General features: G+C 40.9%; 1 protein-coding gene across 8 annotated transcripts in view; it reads right to left on the bottom strand.

The window, feature by feature from the left end:
- The window catches only part of CRCP (CGRP receptor component), a 70,251-nt gene extending 51,294 nt beyond the window's left edge, over positions 1-18,957 (bottom strand). For 3 of the 8 annotated variants that reach the window (XM_072752762.1, XM_072752761.1, XM_072752760.1), the window contains exons 1-4: positions 18,674-18,829; positions 8,897-8,933; positions 7,416-7,514; positions 5,601-5,695 (exon numbers count right to left, since the gene is read on the bottom strand). In XM_072752762.1, the coding sequence (XP_072608863.1) occupies positions 5,601-5,695; positions 7,416-7,514; positions 8,897-8,933; positions 18,674-18,681 (239 nt within the window). In that variant the 5' untranslated portion in view covers positions 18,682-18,829. Of the gene's footprint in view, positions 1-5,600; positions 5,696-7,415; positions 7,515-8,896; positions 8,934-18,673 lie in introns of all 8 variants that reach the window. The other 5 variants (XM_072752763.1, XM_072752764.1, XM_026017491.2 and 2 more) reach the window with 3 other exon arrangements.
- Positions 18,958-20,960: the final 2,003 nt, after the last annotated feature.

Genomic DNA, 20,960 nt, shown 5'->3' with positions numbered 1-20,960 from the left:
AAAGTGATCTAAAATATGGTCTTAATTTCTTTAAAAAATAAAAAGAACAGAGATGATTCTGGAAAAGTGGTAAAATAGGAAGCACCAGGAATCTGCCTGTCTATCCAGACGATATCTGCACTGATGGAATCTGTCTGATGTAACTATTCTGGAATTCTGGAGCCTCTTAAAAGCTTGCAACTTCCAGGGTAAGGCTTAGAAGGTAAACTGAAATGAAATTTTGGTCCATTTAGACCATAGCACATTATATACCATCCTCCAATTCCAGTGCTAGGCAGCTGTACACATGTTCCTGGAGCAACTTGTATACAGCTTCCTGAAGCCAGGGAGGGCAAAAAAGAACCTGTGCTCCAAAAGGTCTGTGCTCTCTTTAATCACTGACTGCAGCTTCTGATCAGAGGTGGCATAAGTGGAAATGCTAAATTGGAGGAAGGCCTTTCCACTTTTCTCCCAGGATAAATTCAGTATATACCAAACAGCAGAATCATTCAGCAAAGGACTTGTAAAGGCAGCTGAATTTTGCCTATGGCTGTGAGATGAAATCAATTAGTGGAATTATTATAAAATGGCACTGCCCAAAATGCCAGCCACTAACTACATATGGCTACCAACACTTAAATTTAGTTTAAGTAAAATTAAAAATGTAATTCCTCCTTAGTACAAGTCACATTTCAAATGATCAACAGCTGCATGTGGCTAGAAGCTACAGTATAAGACAGACCAGAGGAATAACATCCAGGCATGATAAAAATCTCAGCAAACTAAACTTCCTACCCTGTAAGAAGCATTCATGAAAAACTTAAGCTAACATACTTTAAACTAACATACTTACTGGTAAATTAACTGAAAGCCTTCCCCTAACATCAGGAACAAGGTAATGACATCTGCTCCTACCACTTCAATTGAACATCATATATCAAACATCATAGTCCTAGCCAGAGCATGGGACAACATGGGACAGGCAAAAGAAATAAAGGCAAAAAGATTCGAAAAAAAATTTAACATCTGTATTCACAAATACCATGATTGTCTTCAAAGAAAAATCATAAGGAACATACTAAAAAAAGTATTTTTTACAATAGCACAAAAATTTATTAAATTTATAGAATTGTGGAGGCTGAGAAAAATTAAGGCCATTCCACCTCAAGTTTAGCATTAGCACAAGCACAGCCATCTTAGGCCCCTGGGAATAAGAGCTGAACTTTACAGGAAAAACTGCAGAATGTCCTAGGCAGGGAATCCCGTATCGGAAAGACAATAAAGCTCAGAATGCCCTTGGCAGAGAATCCCGTATCAGATCTTAAGAAACCCCCCGACCCTTTCCCCCATATTGGAATGGAAAAAATTCCTCCACCCCTTCTGAAGATCCCCTAGACCAGCCCATAAAAAACCCAGCTGTAACCCCCTTGGGGGTCCAAGTCCCTGCTCCGCTGTATCGGGTATACTTGGACCCAAGCTCGAGCTTGTAAATAAACCCTTGTATGTTTGCATCGGTGTCAGCTCCTTGTGGTTTCTCGGATTCGCAATCTTGGGCACAACAAGAATAAATCAATAAATCATGCAGAAGCTATACGCTGATCTACAAAAATAGTGATAAAAGAAATTAAAGTCCTAACGAAGTGGAGAGATACACTGTTTTCATGGATCGGAAGACTTGATATTGATAAGGTATCCATTCTCCCCAAAAACTGATCTATAGATGTAGTAAAATCCCAAATGGCAGGATCTGTTCTAGATGCTGATTAAAAAATTTATGATAGGGATCCCTGGGTGGCGCAGCGGTTTGGCGCCTGCCTTTGGCCCAGGGCGCGGTCCTGGAGACCCGGGATCGGGTCCCACGTCGGGCTCCCGGTGCATGGAGCCTGCTTCTCCCTCTGCCTGTGTCTGCCTCTCTCTCTCTCTCTCACTGTGTGCCTATCATAAATAAATAAAAATTAAAAAAAAAAAAATTTTTAAAAATTTATGATAAAGGGTGCCTGGGTGGCTCAGTCAGTTAAGCATCAGACTCCTGGGATGCCTGGATGGCTCAGTGATCAGGCGTTGCCTTTGGCTCAGGTCCTGATCCCAGGATCCAGGATCCAGGATCGAGTCCCATGTCAGGCTCCTTGTGGGGAGGCTGCTACTCCCTCTGACTAGGTCTCTGCCTCTCTCACTCTCTGTGTCTCTCACGAAAAAATAAAATCTTAAAAAAAAAAAAAAAAAAAAAGCATGTGACTCTGTTTCGGCTCAGGTCATGATCTTTCAGGGTTGTGGGACTGAGTCCCATCATCAGGCTCCTTGCTAAACAGAGTCTGCTGGAAAGTCTCTCTCTCCCTCTCCTCTTCCTGTGCCCCTGCTCACTCTTGCTCTCTAAAATAAATAAATAAATCTTTTTAATAATGTATATAAAAAGGCAAAAGGAACTGGAAAAGCCAAAACAATTTTGAAAAAGAACAAAGTTGAAGAACTTACACAATTTGATTTCACACCTACTATAAAGCCGCAGTGATCAAGACAATGTAGTACAGGGAGAAAAATAGACACACTGATCAAAGGAACAGAATGTAGAATGAAGTAACAGAATCAACAGATTTCTTATAAAACTGCAAAGGCAATTCAAGAAAGAGAGGATGGTCTTTTCAACAAATGGTACTGAAACACTTTGAAATCTATACACATGCTGAATCTCAACCCATATCTCACAACATACCTTCAAAATCAAATCTAAATGGATTATTTCTAGAAGAAAATATAAGAGAAAAATCTTTATTAACTTTGGATATGGCCGAATCTTTACACAAAGTGTCAAAGGCAGGATGCATAAGAGAAAAAAGAAAAGATAAATTTGACTCCATTAAAACCTTCTGCTCTGAGAAAATGTTAAGAGAATGAAGACAGTGGCAAGCGGGTGGTTTAGTGGGTTGGGCATCTGCCTTTAGCTCAGGTCTCAGGTCATGATCTTGGGGTCCTGGGAAAGAGCCCAGCGCTAGGCTTCCTGCTCAGTGAGGAGTCTATTTCTCCCTCTCCCCCATCCCCTCAAATAAATAAAAATCTTAAAAAAAGAGAATGAAAAAACAAACCACAAACTGGAGAAAAAACAGCTACAAATTATGTACTAAACCAAGGACTTATATCCAGAATATACAAAGAATTCTTAAAATTATGTAAAAAAAAAAAAAAAAAAAAAAGCAAAGGCAAATCAAATTTAAATTTAAAAATGTAAAAAAAAGAAAAGTTGCAAAAAAATTAATAGGCAAAATATTTAAAGACACTCCATCCAAGAAGATAAAGAAATAAGAACAAAAAAAATGCTCATTATTAACGACAATGAGGGGTGCATGGGTGGTTCAGTCAATTAAGCATCTTTTTTTTTTTTTTTAAAGATTTTATTTATTTATTTATTCATGAGAGACACACATACGGAGAGAGGCAGAGACACAGGCAGAGGGAGAAGCAGGCTCCATGCAGGGAGCCGGATGTGGGACCTGATCCTGGGACTGTGGGATCACACCCTGAGCCAAAGGCAGACACCCAACCACTGAGCCACCCAGGAGTTCCAAGCATCTGACTCTTAATTTTGGCTCAGGTTGTGATGTCACCAATCAGGAGATTGAGTAGTCAAATTCATACAAACAGAAAATAGAATGGTGGCTGTCAGGGGCTGGGGTGAGGGGGAAATGGGATTGGTTTAATTGCTAGTTTCAGTTTTGCCAGATTAAAAACTTCTGGGTATTAGTTGTACAGCACGTGAATATATTTAACACTAATGAATTGTACACTTAAAAAGTGGTTAAGATGATAAAATTTACCACAAATAAAAAATATAAAGTGTGTATATATATATATATATATATACACACACACACACACACACACACACACACACACACACACACACACACATATGTAAACACACATTTGAAAGATGTTTGCCTTCAGAGTTCATCTGGACAAGAGAGGCAAGAGAAGTACACTTAGTTTACTCATAGTGTATCAGTTCTGTGCCTGAAATAACACCAATGTTTCCTTCAAAAGAAAATTATTAATTATCCTGAATGAATGACTGAAGCTTTTGGGATTTATCAGCTCTGGTATTAATTCTATTTTTTTTCTGGTATTAATTCTAAAAGAGAGCCAGTGCTGTTCTTATGTAAACTCTTAATCTAATTCTTTTTTTTTTTTTAAGATTTTATTTATTTATTTGACAGAGACAGAGAGCACACAAACAGGGGGAAGGGCAGAGGGAAAAGCAGACTCCCTGCTCAGTGGGGCTCGATGCCAGGACCCTGGGATTATGACCTGAACCAAAGGCAGAAACTTAACTGACTGAGCCACCCAGGTGTCCCTCTAATTCTTAATGATGTTTTTAATTCCTACAATCTTAACTTTTTCAAGAAAGTCACTAGGAAAAGTAATCGAGCTCTAAAAGAGAAAACAGTATTATCAAGCCATTTTTGCCCCAAGTAAACACAAATGTCAAATGACTTAACTAGCCAACTTTATAAAAACACTTTAGTTTGTGAACCCAATTTTCAGCTAATTTGGCACTCATGCTGTAAATGGTTATGGGGTAGGTCAGAGAACTAGGACTCAAACAAACAAACAAACAAACAAACAAAGAGATTTTGAGATTTAAAAATCCCATTAGGAATGCCTGGGTGGCTCAGCAGTTGAGTGTCTGCTTCAGCAGGGCATGATCCCGGGTCCAGGGATCGTGTCCCACATCCGGCTCTCTGCGAGGAGCCTGCTTCTCTCTATGTCTCTGCCTCTCTCTCTGTGTGTCTCTCATGAATAAATAAATAAAATCTTAAAAAAAGAAAAATCCCATTAAATTCTGTTTCTGGCTCTAGGAGGATCCTTATGTCTGAGTCTCAGTTCTCTTGTCCACGATACCATGATCCTACTTTAAAAGAGCACTGTGTCAATTATAATTCAAAATTCAACTAAATAGAAACATACCACTGCTGAGGATGGTTTTCATATAGTGTCATTTTCATTATGTGTCACATATTTTTCTGACTAAAAATAATTTTTACTACAGTGATTTAAAGGGGCACATTCACCCCGTTTATAGCAGTCCATGATAGCCAAAATATGGAAAGAGCCCAGATGTCCACTGACAGATGAATGGATAAAGATCTGTGTACACATACACACACACACACACACACACACACACACACACACACACACACACGAGTATTACTCAGCCATCAAAAGGAATGAAATCTTGCCATGTGCAATGACATGGATGGAACTAGAGGGTATTATGCTAATGCTAAGTGACATAAATCATAGGATTTCACTCTTGTGTGGAATTTAAGAAACAAAACAGATGAACATAAGGGCAAGGGAAGGAAAAATAAAGATAAAAACAGAGGGGGAAGCAGATGGTAACAGACTCTTAACTCTAGAAAACAAATGGTGATTGACTGGAGGGAAGGTGGGTAGGGAGATGGGGTGACTGGGTGATGGGCATTAAGGAGAGCACATGATGTAATGAGCACTGGGTGTTATATGCAACTGATGAATCACTGAATTCTGCCCCTGAAACTAATAATACACTGTACATTAACTAAACTGAATTTAAATTAAAAATTAAAAAAATAATTTTTACTTACTTGGTCAACTTGTGGCTTTTCATTGCTGTGAGAAATTCTCTGACAATCTCAGGAGTCTGGTGCCTGCATGGTGTTTTTGATATATATTTTAATGTCTACCCCCCCACAAAAAAAAGAAAAAACAAGCATAAGATAAACAAAACTTGAATGAGAAAAAGGGAAGTCAATGGCTGTAACTTAGTATTCTAAAATTTTATTTCAAAATCTATAAAGGGGTGTCTGGGTGGCTCAGTCAGTTGAGCATCTGACTCTTGATTTCAGCTCAGGCCATGATCTCAGGGTCATGGAACTGAGCCCCACATCAGGCTCTCTGCATGGAGCCTGTTTCTCCCTCTGCCTATGTCCCTGCCTCTCTCTCTCTCTGTGTCTCTCATGAATAATAAATAAAATCTTAAAAAAAAAAAAAGCAAGCTTTTTTGATCTTAAAAAAAAAAAACACTCAAGCTGACAATTGTGTTATATTTCAGACAATTTTTTAAAAGACAGGGAACCCAAAGAATAGTCACAAGTCCATATGGATATAAGTAAATAAATAAAAGGATGAGAAGGATCAAGTGTTTTCTTACAGAAGAATGTGGAAGGAATGAAGGAAATAAATCAATCTTAGGCAACTGAACCACAGTAATAATCACTGCAGGAAAGACACACTAATGAATCCTAAAATTAATGGGCAAAGCTTTAAGTAGAATATATTATGCATAGCCTCAAAGCATCTTCCCCAAAATATCTATTAATTACTGTGATGAAAAAAAAAAAAAAGAAAAAAAATTACTGTGATGGACTGATTGATTGATTTTTGGGTGATAGTTTTAATATATGTCCTCAGGGGTACCCGGGTGGCTCAGTGTGGTTGAATGTCTGCCTTTGGCACAGGTCGTGATCCTGGGGTCTTGGGATTGAGTTCTGCATCAGGCTCCCTGCAGGGAGCTTGCTTCTCCCTCTGCCTTTGTCTCTGCCTCTCTCATGAATAAATAAAAATTTTTTAAAAAGTCCTCAGATTTTTTGATATCCTTCCTTCAGGAGATGAAGCCTAATCCCTTCTCCTTTGAATGCACTGGACTTGACAATTCCTTTCTAACTAATACAAAGTGGAAGTGGAAAACCGGTAACTTTACAGCAGAGAGGCCAGATACCACCTTAAGGCAAGTAATCAGAGTGAACAGCATCAGTAAGAAGACACTGATATCATGTACCCTGTACTACACAATGACAAGGACACATCCTTTCTGTAGCATTCCTTCCCAAAAGCCTAACTTCAGTCTGGTCATGAGAAAACATTAAAACAAAACAAAACAAAACAAAACAAAACAACCAAAACTGAGGGACATTCTACAAAATACTTGACTATTACTCTTCAGAAGTGTCAAGGTAATGCATGGAAGATGAGACAAGCCTAAAGACCTGCTAGAGATAAGAGGATAATAAGGAGCCAGCCACGGTAACTGAATAAAACACAGTACCCTTGAACAGAAAAAGGGCATAGAAACTGAGAAAATCTGAATAAACTCTTTCTGTAATTTTCTTAGTTTTGATAATTGTGCCATGTTTATGGGAGACGGTAACATCAGGGAAAACTAAGAGAAGGGAAAAGTGTTAGAATCCAGGGCAGTCTTTTGACTATTCCTTCTAACTTTAACATTAGCTAACCCTCACCATTGGATAAACTCCCTCCACTTGTATAAACAGAATAAAAACTGGGTTACAGTAAAACCACTCAAATCAAGTAAGAGGTAGTCATGATTTGGTGGCTAGTCATCTGCAGAATAAGCCAACCTCAGTGGTAGTTGGGTAACCTCTCCAGTAGCATAGGCTTACTTCATAGGTGATAGTATTCAAGTTCTGTTGCCCAGAACTATGTTTGTTCTTTCCACTTTCTTTCCTTTGCTCTTTCAGATCAGTCAGTAACTGGAACACCTAAGGAAGTAATAAAATATTTTTATGAATAAATTTGATAAATCTTTTTCAAGGTCAATGATTTTGAAGGATAACTAGTACAGTACCTCTTTTCTTTCACAAACCCTCTCCCTTACTCTTGCATTAGAGCAAATATTAGTCTGAGATGCGCTGACATTTTAAAAATTCTTTTATCTAAGTTGAATAATCCAAATCCATTAGTTTACTGAAAATGTTTCAAATGTTTCTTTATCAATATATCTCCCCTGATCTCAAACATATATTGAGGGTTTTTTTTTTTTAAGATTTTATTTATTTATTCATGAGAGACACAGAGACATAGGCAGAGGGAGAAGCAGGCTCCACATGGGGAGCCCAATGCAGGACTTGATCCCAGGATGCCAAGATCACTCCCTGAGCCAAAGGCAGATGCTCAACCACTGAGCAACCCAGTCATCCCATATATTGAGTATTTGAAAGTAAATCTTCCTAAAATATGATCATCTCAATAGAGGCAGACAAAGAATTTTCCAAAATTCAACACCCATTTATGATAAAAACTCTCAACAGGGATCCCTGGGTGGCGCAGCGGTTTGGCGCCTGCCTTTGGCCCAGGGCGCAATCCTGGAGACCCGGGATCGAGTCCCACGTCGGGCTCCCGGTGCATGGAGCCTGCTTCTCCCTCTGCCTGTGTGTCTGCCTCTCTCTCTCTCTCTCTCTGTGACTATCATAAATAAATAAAAATTAAAAAAAAAAAACTCTCAACAAACTGGGTTTAGAGGGAACATACCTCAATGTGTAAAGGCCATATATGATAAGTCCTCAGCTAACATCATACTGAACAGTGAAAAGCTGAAAGCTTTTCCATAAGATCAGAAACAAGAGGGACATCTGGTTGGCTCAGTGGCTGAGCATCTGCCTTTGGCTCGGGGAGTGATCCCTGTCCCAGGATCGAGTCCCATATCAGGTTCCCTGCAAGGAGCTGGCTTCTCCCTCTGTGTCTCTGCCTTTCTCTCTCTCTCTCTCTCTCTCTCTCTCTCTCTCTCTCTCTCATGAATAAATAAATAAATCTTAAAAAAATTAAAAAAAAAAAAAAGAAAGAAACAGTTCCAAAACACATGTTTCTATCCCATGAAGGATTATCAAATGAAGATCTAAAATACCTAGGATTTGGGGAAGATTGCCTACTATAAACTATAGTCTTCCCAGCTTTCCTGAATTACTATGTATAATTTACCAAGCTTATAATTCCAAAGTCCACCAGATGGTGTCATCTGTCCTATTTTAAAGTGGAAAATCCAATGAATTCAGTCATTTTAACTAAAAGTAATTCAATAATCTTCAGAAGCAAAGGGCAAACTATCAGAGAGGAATATCCAATAGTTTACTTCAAAGCTATTTACCTCATAGTTACTGAGCAGCGCAGAATTGGCATCCTTTCTGCAAAATAAAGGAAATATTCATCAGTCTGGGCTCCCATTCCTTTGTTGAAATTAAATATCTGTAAAATACTTCCCATATCAAGATTCAGTAAACAAGGGACATCTGGGTGGCTTAGGGGTTAAGTGCCTGCCTTCAGCCCAGGGCATGATCCTGGAGTCCCAGAATTGAGTCCCACATCGGGCTCCCTGCATGGAGCCTGCTTCTCCCTCTGCCTAAGTATCTGCCTCTCTCTGTGTCTCTCATGAATAAGTAAAATCTTAAAAAACAAAACAAAACAAAACAAAAAACCAAGTTCAGGAATTTAGGGACTACAACCTAAAACTGAGAAATGTCCTAAGTCCTATTTGTTTAGCTGGCAACAGACAATTTCAGAGCAGCCTTCCCTCTTCACAGCCATAGTATATCACACATTCATTACTAAGTAGGTGAACAAAATACTATATACTCATCCTTAGTCTAGATAGGCAGAAGTCAGGTCAGTCATCTGGGAGAAGTTACTTACAGGAAGAACATGGGGCAAAACCAGAGGGTAAGGAAGGGGTGTCACTAAACAGCGAGGGTGCTAGAATTAACTGGAGAAACAGTGCAGTCTTATCCCACAGCCATGTCCTTGCCCCAGTACTATCTGCCTCCCATCAGTTATTAACATCTTGGGCAGGCAAGTCATCCTGCTAAATCACCAGAAATGGGATCATTAACACCACAACAGGGAATTCCAGCAACATCAGGAATCCTGCTAGATATCCACAAAGGTGTTCATCTTCTATATCAATTCAACAGATAAAGTTCACATGTCAAGCAGTAGTCAAAACGTGGTACCCCTGCAATCAAGGCAAAAGTGAGCATAGCAATGTGACTTGTATTAAAGTATAATCAAGCTCCTCTACAATACTACATAAGTATTTTTAATAGAGCAGTATAGTGTGATAATTAAGAGTACAGTTATGAAATCAGACAAATCTGGGTTCATATTCTAGCTCTGCCACTTATAAGGTACAGGAGTCCTGGTGAGTTTATTAAGCCCCCCTAAGCTTCTCCATTCAAAACAAAAAATGGGGATAAAACAGCACCAAACATGTAGCCTGGATTCTCAACCCAGCTCCACCAAACATTAGGGTTCTGTGAATTTAGGCAAGTTACTTAGCCTTTCTGCTCTTAAATTTCCTCATCCATAAAATGACAAAGTAAGATCTAAGATTACTTACAGGATTTTTAAAAAAGATTTTATTTATTTATTCATGAAAGACACACACAGAGAGGCAGAGACATAGGCAGAAGGAGAAGCAGACTCCATGCAAGGAGCCCAATGTGGAACTCGATCCCGGGGTCCCAGGATCATGCTCTGAACCGAAGGCAGACACTCAACCACTGAGCCACCCAGGCGTCCCATATTTACAGGATTAAACTAAAAGATGTAAAGTACTAGAACACAGTAAGTACTCAATAAACAGCACTTATTATTACTATCTGTGTTATTACCATAACTTCTTCCTACCTCATAAAGCTGTTATGAGGATGAAACGAGACAACAAATTTTAAGTGTAGCATTGTTCTTGGTACTTATTAAGATCTACCTCAATGGAGGAGGTCATTATTCATTAAAGATACCACTTCACTGAATAATGCAGATTTCCAAAAATTTAGGAAGCACTCTGGACTTGACACAATGTGTAGTAAGACTACTGTATGTTCCTAAACCAGGAGCAGGACTATATGATGAAGATGCTGACACAAAATTTCAAAAATATGGGCCAAATAGATGGGTGACTTCCCTAAGCAATCAATAAAGCAAAAAAAGCAAGTGGTTAACACAAGGATCTGACCTAGGCCTTTGGTCTGCAGCACAGTGATGTCAGCACTCTAATCAAATCAACATGTGAAGCTTACCAAATGCTATTAGACATTCAACAAATAGCTAGGATTTCACAAGTGTTGCTTTGCCCAAATAACCACAATTGCATACAGGTCAGGGAACATCATATTTAAAAGGAAGCTAACACAGGAAGGACAATGCATAATTAGTATAATTAGTGTATATGATATGGTTCATTTAAAATTGAAAAGGACAAATCAAACCACATGTCATCTTTGCCTACTTAATTAGGAAGTCAGTCCACAAGGCTTCTTCCTATCTTTGCTTAAAATTGAGTTAAAACTCCCTGTGTGCCCTAAAATACAATGTAACTAAGAGATCCCTTCCCTGAGCAGACTGGAAAAATAATACAAATGTTATTTTTCCTCAAAGCTAAGGGATCCATCCCAGGTGCCATTGTTACAACTTCATTTCCAGATCATGGCCTCTCCTCTGTCATGTCCTATGCCTTGGGAAAATTTGTCCTTGGCTATTCCAAGTTATTGCCCCACTGCCCAAGCCAATATTGTTAATGCAAGAATCCAAAGAGCATCATCTATCTTTACTAGAAGCAATATACAAAGGTGAAACACTTTGGGTTTACTGAACCTGTGTTTTGGGTCCAGGAGAACAATGGATGCTTAAACAAGTATCACATCTTGCAGATTCTGGCTGGCAGAAGCTGGTTTATTCTTTTATTGGATAGTTTTTTGTTGTTGTTGTTGCTTTTTTTTTTTTACTCAGTAAATACTAATGGAATAAGTGCCAAAATATGCCAGACTTTCCTTTATTTAATAAAATATCAATAGAAATAAGATCTACCTTTTATGAAATGAACTATGCTCATTTCAGTTTCTAAATGAACTGTGCATATGGAGAAACATTTTTAAGACAGCTTTTATCCTACTAAAGCCACCACTAAGTGGCAGGTTGCTGGGAATAGGATATGGTAAGATTGCACAGGCATCAACTTAATCAAGTGATCTCATTTAACAGCACTGATGATGATGTGATGCAGTAAGACACATCCCTTAGAGCAATCCTATTAAAGAATGTCTAATTTGAATCTAGCCAGGAGGATATAACCAGACAAATCAAAGTTTAGATTCTTCAACTATCAATGTCATTTGTAACAATGTCAATGTCAAAAAACAGGCTAGGAATCTGAGTAAAGGAGATAAAGAACTATGACAATAAAAGTTGTAGGACTAAAAATGTATGATTCTTGGCTGGATCCTGAATCAGTGGTTAAAAACAATCTAGCAAAAATGACACTTCAATTGGAGAAATTTTGTATTTTAATAATATTGGTACCTCATTGCTAAATTCTCTGGGTGTGACAATGGTATTGCAGTTAAATAGAATATATTTTTAAGACTAGGTAAAATGACATGGTATCTACAACTCTGAAATGAAATGATTCAATAGTGTACGGAGAGAGGATGTATACATGTTTAAGATGAGGCAAGCATATCAAAATGTTAACAAATGGTGACTCTAGAGGGTATAAAGGTACTTGTGCTCTTTTTGCAGCTGTTCTAAAGGTTTGTAATTTTTCAAGTTAAAAAGTTGATCTCTCTCTGTCTCTATGAGTAAATAAATAAAATCTTTAAAAAAATAAAAATAAAAAATAAAAAGTTGAGAAAGGGGATTCCCTGGGTGGCTCAGCAGTTTCACGCCTGCCTTTGGCCCAGGGCGTGATCCTGGAGTCCCGGGATCGAGTTCCGCGTCGGGTTCCTGGCATGGAGCCTGCTTCTCCCTCTGCCTGTGTCTCTGCCTCTCTCTCTATGTCTATCATAAATGAATAAAAATAAATCTTAAAAAAAATAAAATAAATAAAAATAAAAAGTTGAGAAAACTGGAAATGTAAAACTAAAGAATTCCATAAGGTTAAAATAAGACATCTGAATAACTTATAATTGAGGACATAAAGTACAATTTCCTTCAGTGTTTTTCTTTAGCATGAGTATAATCTGTCAATTACATTTTTTTTTTAATTTTTATTTATTTATGATAGTCACACAGAGAGAGAGAGAGAGGCAGAGACACAGGCAGAGGGAGAAACAGGCTCCATGCAGGGAGCCTGACGTGGGATTAGATCCCAGGTCTCCAGGATCACGCCCTGGGCCGAAGGCAGGCGCCAAACCGCTGCGCCACCCAGGGATCCCTGTCAATTACATATTTATAAGATGTTGTTCCTACTGAGCAGGAATTGTCTGCTCTATATATAGTTTGCATTTCGGTGTCATGTAACACATTCACAAGCATTTAAACTTCTACAAACTGTCTACCTACACAGATCTTCATATTCTCCTATAGGACTCAGAATAGTACCGATTTTAATTACAGGGTTTTTTTTTTTGTTGTTGTTGTTGTTTTTGCTTTTTTTAATTTAGGATAGTCACACAGAGAGAGAGACAGAGAGGCAGAGACACAGGCAGAGGGAGAAGCAGGCTCCATGCAGGGAGCCCGACATGGGATTCGATCCCAGGTCTCCAGGATTGCGCCCTGGGCCAAAGGCAGGCGCAAAAACCGCTGCGCCACCCAGGGATGCCCAATTACAGGTGTTTAAAGCAAATATTCCAAGTGATGTTTAAAGATGTTTAAATCTTGGGCAGCCCCGGTGGCTCAGCAGTTTAGTGCCACCTTTGGCCCAGGGCATGATCCTGGAGACCTGGGATCGAGTCCCACGTCGGGTTCCCTGCATGGAGCCTGCTTCTCCCTCTGCCTGTGCCTGTGCCTCTCTGCCTCTCTCTCTCTCTCATGAATAAATAAAATCTTAAAAAAAATATGTTTAAATCTATATTTACACGTAGACAGTCACTTAATTTCCTTAAGTAATGAATTGACTGAAGTTGACTTGCTATTTGAAATACAACCTGTAAATTTGCTTAACTTGCTGAGTCAATTTAATGGATGTAAACAAATACTTTGGAAAACTGAATTCTGAATAAACAGAACAAAATGATCTACTGGCTGATTTTCTTTAGAAACACATATACACATGCAAACAGCACCTTTTAATTGCAACACAATTAGCTTACGTGTGCAATGATGAACAGAACTGCTCAAATTCTACGTTCAACCTATATTATTGATTCAAGTCATGTTCTGCAAAACTAATAAAGAAAACTGGGCAGATTTCAAAGTCAATAAACATAATCTGTAGCATTCTCCTAGGAGCTAGCAAACAAGTATCCTCTCTCCAGTCCTGTTACCCAACTGTTTATAGGACCTATTAGCTAACTTTAAATCCTAGTATTTCTTTTTTTTTTTTTTAATTTTTATTTATTTATGATAGTTACACACACACAGAGAGAGAGAGAGAGAGGCAGAGACACAGGCAGAGGGAGAAGCAGGCTCCATGCACCGGGAGCCCGACGTGGGACTCGATCCCGGGTCTCCAGGATCGCGCCCTGGGCCAAAGGCAGGCGCTAAACCGCTGCGCCACCCAGGGATCCCTAAATCCTAGTATTTCTCGCTGTAAAATGAAGGAAATTCTGACAAGATTTCAATAAGATGATACAGAACATAAATAATCCGTTCTCCCTAATTATGTATCTTAAGTTCAAGAATAAAAGAGCAGGGATGCCTGGGTGGCTCAGTGGTTGAGCATCCGCCTTTGGTTCAGGGTGTGATCCCAGGGTCCTGGGATCGAGTCCTGCATCAGGCTTCCCGCAGGGAGCCTGCTTCTCCCTCTGCTTATGTCTCTGCCTCTCTCATGAATAAATAAAATCTTAAAAATAAATAAAAGAGTAAAACACAGGGGTGCATGGGGGGCCCAGTCAGTTAAGCATCTGACTCCTGGTTTCAGCTCAGGTCATGATCTCAAAGTCCTGGGACTGAACTCCATGCCAGGCTCCGAGTTCAGCATGGAGTATGCTGGAGATTCTCTCCTCTTTCAACCCTTCCCCACTGCTTGCATATGCACATAATCTCTCTAAAATAAATAAATAAAAAATTTTAAAAGAAAAGAGTGAATGAAAGCTTTCCAGGTATATAAATAATCCTAAGACATTAGACAAAGTTAGCCAAATAGCAAATACCTTATATGTAAACAAATACCTAATTTTCCTATATCTTGTATCCTTTTTTGCCTGAGGAAAATTTCCAAATGTCAGTCAAAAAGTTTTTATTTTTTAAAATTCTATCACTTAATGAAATGAAGTATAAATATTCCTCACATTTAAAAAATTTCTAGTATATTTGTATATGTATTATTCACTCAACAGGTATTTACTCAGTGACTGAAGAAAAAAAGTAGTAAAAACTCAAAAGAAGTTTTCCTTTCATGCTTCCTCCTCCCAGGTCCTAGGAATGCCTGAAAGAGCATTGTTTGTCCTCTCAGAGAAACAGGGTTCTGCTGAAGATCCTAAGGACCACACTGCCAAGGATCACATCTCATTTTGGAGGCCAGTAAGGAACTAGAAGTTAGGCCTCCAGACCTTTCCATTCCAGGGGTCCTTCCACTCTCAAATGACATTCCTAAAGAAAGCTCACTTTCCCATAAATTGCTAGCAGCAAAATTCTTGATTTTTTAAAAAAGATTTTATTTATTTATTCACAAGAGACACAGAGAGGCAGAGACATAGGCAGAAGAGAAGCAGGCTCCATGCAGGAAGCCCAATGTGGGACTCGATCCCAGGACCCTGGGATCATGCTCTGAGCCAAAGGCAGATGCTCAACCACTGAGCCACCCAGGCGTCCCTCTTTAATAAGTCACCAACTCCTTGGAAGAATGGACAGGTTGTTACAGAAGAAAACGCTCTTGATTCAAATCATTTACTTAGGAAAATCAGAAAATCTACATGCCCAGCAATTAGTGCCCAATTCAATTATATTAATTTTTAATTAATTTGTTAAATTAATGAAGTATTGTTATATTATTTCAACAACCCTCTGCTGAATACCTAATGTGTGCCAAATGCAGTGCTAAATAGTAGGTGAAAAGACAGCAGTCCTTGCCTTCATGGAACTTTCTCATGAGGGAGACAAGGCACTAAACAAGTAAATATACATCTGTTATTACAACTTTAATTATTCAAAGGAAAAATAAATTATACTAAGAGATAAGAGGAGGACTCTTTTTGGACTGACTGAAAAGGAAAAGCAACACTCAACCTGAGCTATCAAAAAGATAAAAAGGGAGCAGGATTGAGAAAAGTATACCAGGCAGAGGGAACAGCAATGCAAAGGTCCTGAAGACCTTGGAAGATTACAGAAACTACTTGACTGCCAGTGTTTGGGAGGTGGGAATTGTAACATGAGAGAGGGTTGGTGAGTAGATGAGGTTATACAGAATCATGTAGGTCCAAGTAAGTAATGTGGATTTCCTTTTAGTAGAACAGAAAGCCAATGAAGGGTTTTATACAGGGGGTGAGTTATCCAATTAATATTTTAAGATCATTCCAGCTGCTGACTGGAAACAGAATGGAGGGAGGACCAGAGTGGAAGCCAAAGGCTACTGCTTAATTTGGACTAGACATGACAGACTACAGAGTTAGCAATGGAGATAATGAAAAATAGCTGCACACAAAATATATTGAAGGTGGAAATGACAGGACTGGCTGATGGACTGGATTTAGAGATGAGGAAGGAGAGCTAGATTTTTGGACTAAGCAATTGGATGGATAATGAGAGAGAACAAGACTGAGCCCTAGGACACCTCAACATTTAGAAGCCAAGCAAGGGAGGAGAGGAGGGGCAAACCAGGAAAGGAGACTGAGAAATAGTCCTTGACATAGAGGAAAATGCAGACAGCATGTCACAAAGCCAAAAGACCTTCTAGAGTTTTTTGTTTTAAGCAGAGTTGACACCCGAGTTTCTGTATCAACTGTTGCTGAGATCAAGAACATTGAGGCCAGAAAATCAACCTTTGAATTTGACAAGTCAGAGGGCTCAGGTAATCACAAAAATCCATTTCTGTAGACTAGTGAGGATGAAAGCTTATGGCTTTTCGGCCTTTTGGCTACGAGCAAGTGAGGATGAAAGCCCAACAGAATGATTGAGACTGAGGGGATAAACAACACTTCCAAGCGGTTTTGTTGTGAGAGGAAGCAGAAATGGAGCAATAAGTGGACATGAGTGTGGGGACAAGGGAGTTTTTAAGATGTATAAATTAAAGCAGAATTGTATAATGATAGGAAATGCTTTTGTAAAGAGGGAAAAATGGGTAATAACAGCTTGGGCTAGAGTAATAAAAACATCTAAATGTTTTTAAAGTCGCAGATTAAACCCCATTAACAGACTACAAAATAATTTAGTGGGTCAGCATTCTTTTTTAATAAGAGACAATATGAGTGTACTGCAATACACTATATTTTACAATATAGTAAAAGTATTGTTTCATGATGTTTTCGTTTCAGCTACATATTTATATATATTGTGTGTCTTTAAAATCTGAAAAATAGTAGTATACATGACCATTAAAGAGGTAAGAGAACACAAAAGAAAATGTGAGTAACCAACACATTTGAGAACACAATACAGGTACGCCTGCAAGTTAACGTTGGCTACATAAAACCCACACGCGGGGGCATCCCTGGGTGGCGCAGCGGTTTGGCGCCTGCCTTTGGCCCAGGGTGCGATCCTGGAGACCCAGGATGGAGTCCCACGTCGGGCTCCCGGGGCATGGAGCCTGCTTCTCCCTCTGCCTGTGTCTCTGCCTCTCTCTCTCTCTGTGTGTGTGTGACTATCATAAAAAAAAAAAAAAAAAAGACACCCTCAGAGGCAATACAATTCTTGTTCTAGAGAAGGAAGATCTTGAAAAAATTGCTGGTGTTTTTCCTAGCATCAGGTTGAATGACTGAAGAAAGAAAAGGTCTTTTGAGAATCCTAATTAAAAATATATAACAGGGAGCCTGGGTGGCTCAGCCGTTAAGCGCCTGCCTTCAGCCCAGAGCATGATCATGGGGACCCAGGATCAAATCCCACATCGGGCTCCCTGCATGGAGCCTGCTTCTCCCTCTGCCTGTGTCTCTGCCTCTCTCTCTCTCTCTGTGTGTCTCTCATGAATAAATAAATAAAATATTTAAAAAAAAAACATATGTATATATATAACAAGAATTTGGGTCAGAATTCATTCCATGTACATGTCCTGGAAAAATCCAGCTTGAAATCTTAGATTAGGGCAGCCTGGGTGGCGCAGCGGTTTAGCTCCTGCCTTCAGCCCGGGGCATGATCCTGGAGACCCCGGATCGAGTCCCACGTCAGGCTCCCTGCATGGAGCCTGCTTCTCCCTCCTTCTGTGTCTCTGCCCCCCACCCCCTGTCTATCATAAGTAAATAAATAAGTCTTTAAAAAAAAAAAAAACCCACACGGGAGCAGCTGAAAAACTTCCATCCGCACGTGGTACTAAGCAAACATCACAGACACGGGCTGTTTCTGCTTCTGCGGTCCCCGTCCCGCCTCAAGCACCTCCTTCTTCCCAGAAAACGTGGCCCTGCCCTAGCAAGGCGAACTGCTCAACAAACTCGGCCAGCACCTCTTCCCCAAGGTAGGCCAAGCTCTACCCCAACACGTATCCATCTCTTCTGCAAGTACTTCCAGGGCGGACTCGGGGCTTTACACTTTCGAGGTCTCCGCCGGGAGGCCGGGTGACGTCCGCACGGCGACCCAGGGCACGCTAGAAATGAAAGTGGGGGGAGCAGGCACACCGCAAGGCCGCCAGGTCTCGTCGCACTGGGCCCCGCGCCGCAGGCATGGGCGGGAGTAGGGACGAAGGTCTCGAGCGAGCACAGCGAGGGTCCCCTTCTTCCCCGCGTCCCGCCCAAGCCTTTCCCCCAAGCCTGTGTAAGGTGCTGCCCCGTGCCCGCGTCCCCTCGGCCCAGCAGTCCCCAGCCGTGTGCGTCTACGCAAAGCCAGGAACGCGCCGCGGACGACTTACACTTCCATGTCGACCCCGCGTCGTCGCCTCCGGCCGCCAGCACTCCCGCAGCCTCGTACCGCGCCACCGCAGCCGGCCGCGGGGCACGCCGGGATCGACGCCGGGCACGCCGGGATCGACGCCGGGCACGCCGGGATCGCCGCGCTGCACGCCGGGAGCCGGCGGACCTCCGCCGCGGTGGGCCGCTCCGTGCGCCGCGCTTTGCCGCGCTTAGGGCTGTTAGGGTGGGGCGGGCAGGGCTTGGCTCCGTTTTCGGGTCTAGGTGATCTAAAGCATAAACAGAGAGACTATGGGGTTAGCGGGCCTGAGTGGCGTGCGAACCCCAGAAGTCGGGGAGGCGGCCCTGGGCTGCCTGGGCTCGGTTCCGGGGCCTGGGCGTTGGGTGTTGGCTGCGCCTGCGTCCGCGTCCGGTCCTGGAAAGTGGGCGGGGCGCGCACGCCTGCGCTTTCCTGGGGTCGTACGTGAGTATGCGACCGTGAGCGATGCCGTGGCACGCCGGTGGGCTGGGGAAATGCTCAAGATGGGGTTTTTAGAAGATAGGAAATGAGGTTGGCGGGACTCTAGTGATGTGAAGGAAATAGTAAGCAGGGAAAAAATACCTACAGTCCTGTGAGGTAGAGCCACCTGATCTAAACGCGTCTTGAGAGAACAGACGCGGAAGCTTGATGTCCACGATCTTCTAGAAGTTTTGCTATGTCGGAAAAAAATATTTGTTAATAATTGTTTAAATAATAATTTGACAAATTAAAGACTGCAAGAAATGGGACGCCCGGGTGGCTCAGCGGTTGAGCGTCTGCCTTCGGCCCAGGGCGCGATCCTGGGGTCCCGGGATCGAGTCCCCCATCAGGCTCCCCGTGAGGAGCCTGCTTCTCCCTCCGCCTGTGTCTCTGCCTCTCTCTGTGTCTCTCATGAATAAATGAATATAATCATAAAAGAAAAAAGACTGGAAGAAAATAGCGAAAATATTAACAGTAGCAAAAGTCTTTAGATGTTAAGTCAGTTTCTTTTTTTTTTTCTGCTCTTTTATAGTTCTGTCAGTTATTCGCTAGATTCATTTGCTTTGCAAGGCCCTTGCTACACGGTTTGTTATTTTATTACGTTAATGGTGCAGGGTTGGCAGTCAGGTGGCCTGTGGTTCTGTTCACCTCCATCGCCTGCTCAGAGGCTGTGCGACCGTGGGAGATCTCCTAACCACAATTCCCTAGTAAGTCAAGTCTATTTGGTAATCTTTTTTTTTTTTTTAAACATTTTTAAATTTATTTATGAGAGATACAGAGAGAGGGAGAGGCAGGCTCCACGCAGGGAGCCTGACGTGGGACCTGATCCCGGGTCTCCAGGGTCACGCCCTGGGCTGAAGGCGGCGCTAAACCGCTGAGCCACCGGGCTGCCCCACTGTTTGATGATCTTTATAAAGTGCCTGGCACTTAGTTAGTGCTGAGCAAAGGCTAATTACTGTGACAGTACAACTATGACTATGGGGTAGATTCTGTTGTTATTCAAATTTTACTTTTGAGGAAACTGAGGCAGGCTTGGTGAGATTATGATTTACCTAGTCAGTCATCTAGGAACTTGCTCAGGAGGGGCTCAAACTCAGGCAATTTGAACAAACACAGGGAGCGTATTACATTGTTAATAGTGACTAATGATTGGTTAATAAAACGTGTTGTAGCAATAAAAAGGAATGGAGCCCTGATACCCTGCTACAACACAGATGATCCTCAAATACATGCCAAGTAAAAGAAGCCAGACATGAAAAACCAAATCCTATATGATTCCATTACTATGAAATGTCCAAAATAGGCAAGTCTATAAAGACAGGGAGTAGATTAGTGATTGCTTAGGGTTGGGAGAGGGGCAGGGGCAGGAATGGCAGATAATGGATCCTGAATTTCTTTTAGGGGGAGTAAAAATGTCTTAAAACTAGATTTTAATGGTTGCCCATCCCTGGGAATATACCAAAAAACACTGAATTATATACTTTAAATTAGAAAACTGTATAGTATCTGAATTATGTATCAATGAAGCTGTTAAAAATATTTTTTCCTAGTGTTTGCCTGTGGGCATTAAATAGAGCTGTGGGCAATAGAACAATAGAAATGAGAGGAATTTTTAGCGTTTAACTAACAGTTCAGAATTTTAAAAAGTTTTTTTCAATGTACATGTTATTTTTAATTACAAAAAACACTATTTTAAAAAAGTAATTTGGGGGACGCCTGGGGAACTCAGTGGTTGAGAATCTGCTTTCGGCTCAGGGTGTGGTCCTGGAGTCCTGGGATCAAGTCGCACA

Source organism: Vulpes vulpes, chromosome 3 (assembly GCF_048418805.1).
Source record: "Vulpes vulpes isolate BD-2025 chromosome 3, VulVul3, whole genome shotgun sequence".
NCBI classification, from domain to species: Eukaryota; Metazoa; Chordata; class Mammalia; order Carnivora; family Canidae; genus Vulpes; species Vulpes vulpes.
This window is presented reverse-complemented; position numbering and strand designations above follow the sequence as displayed.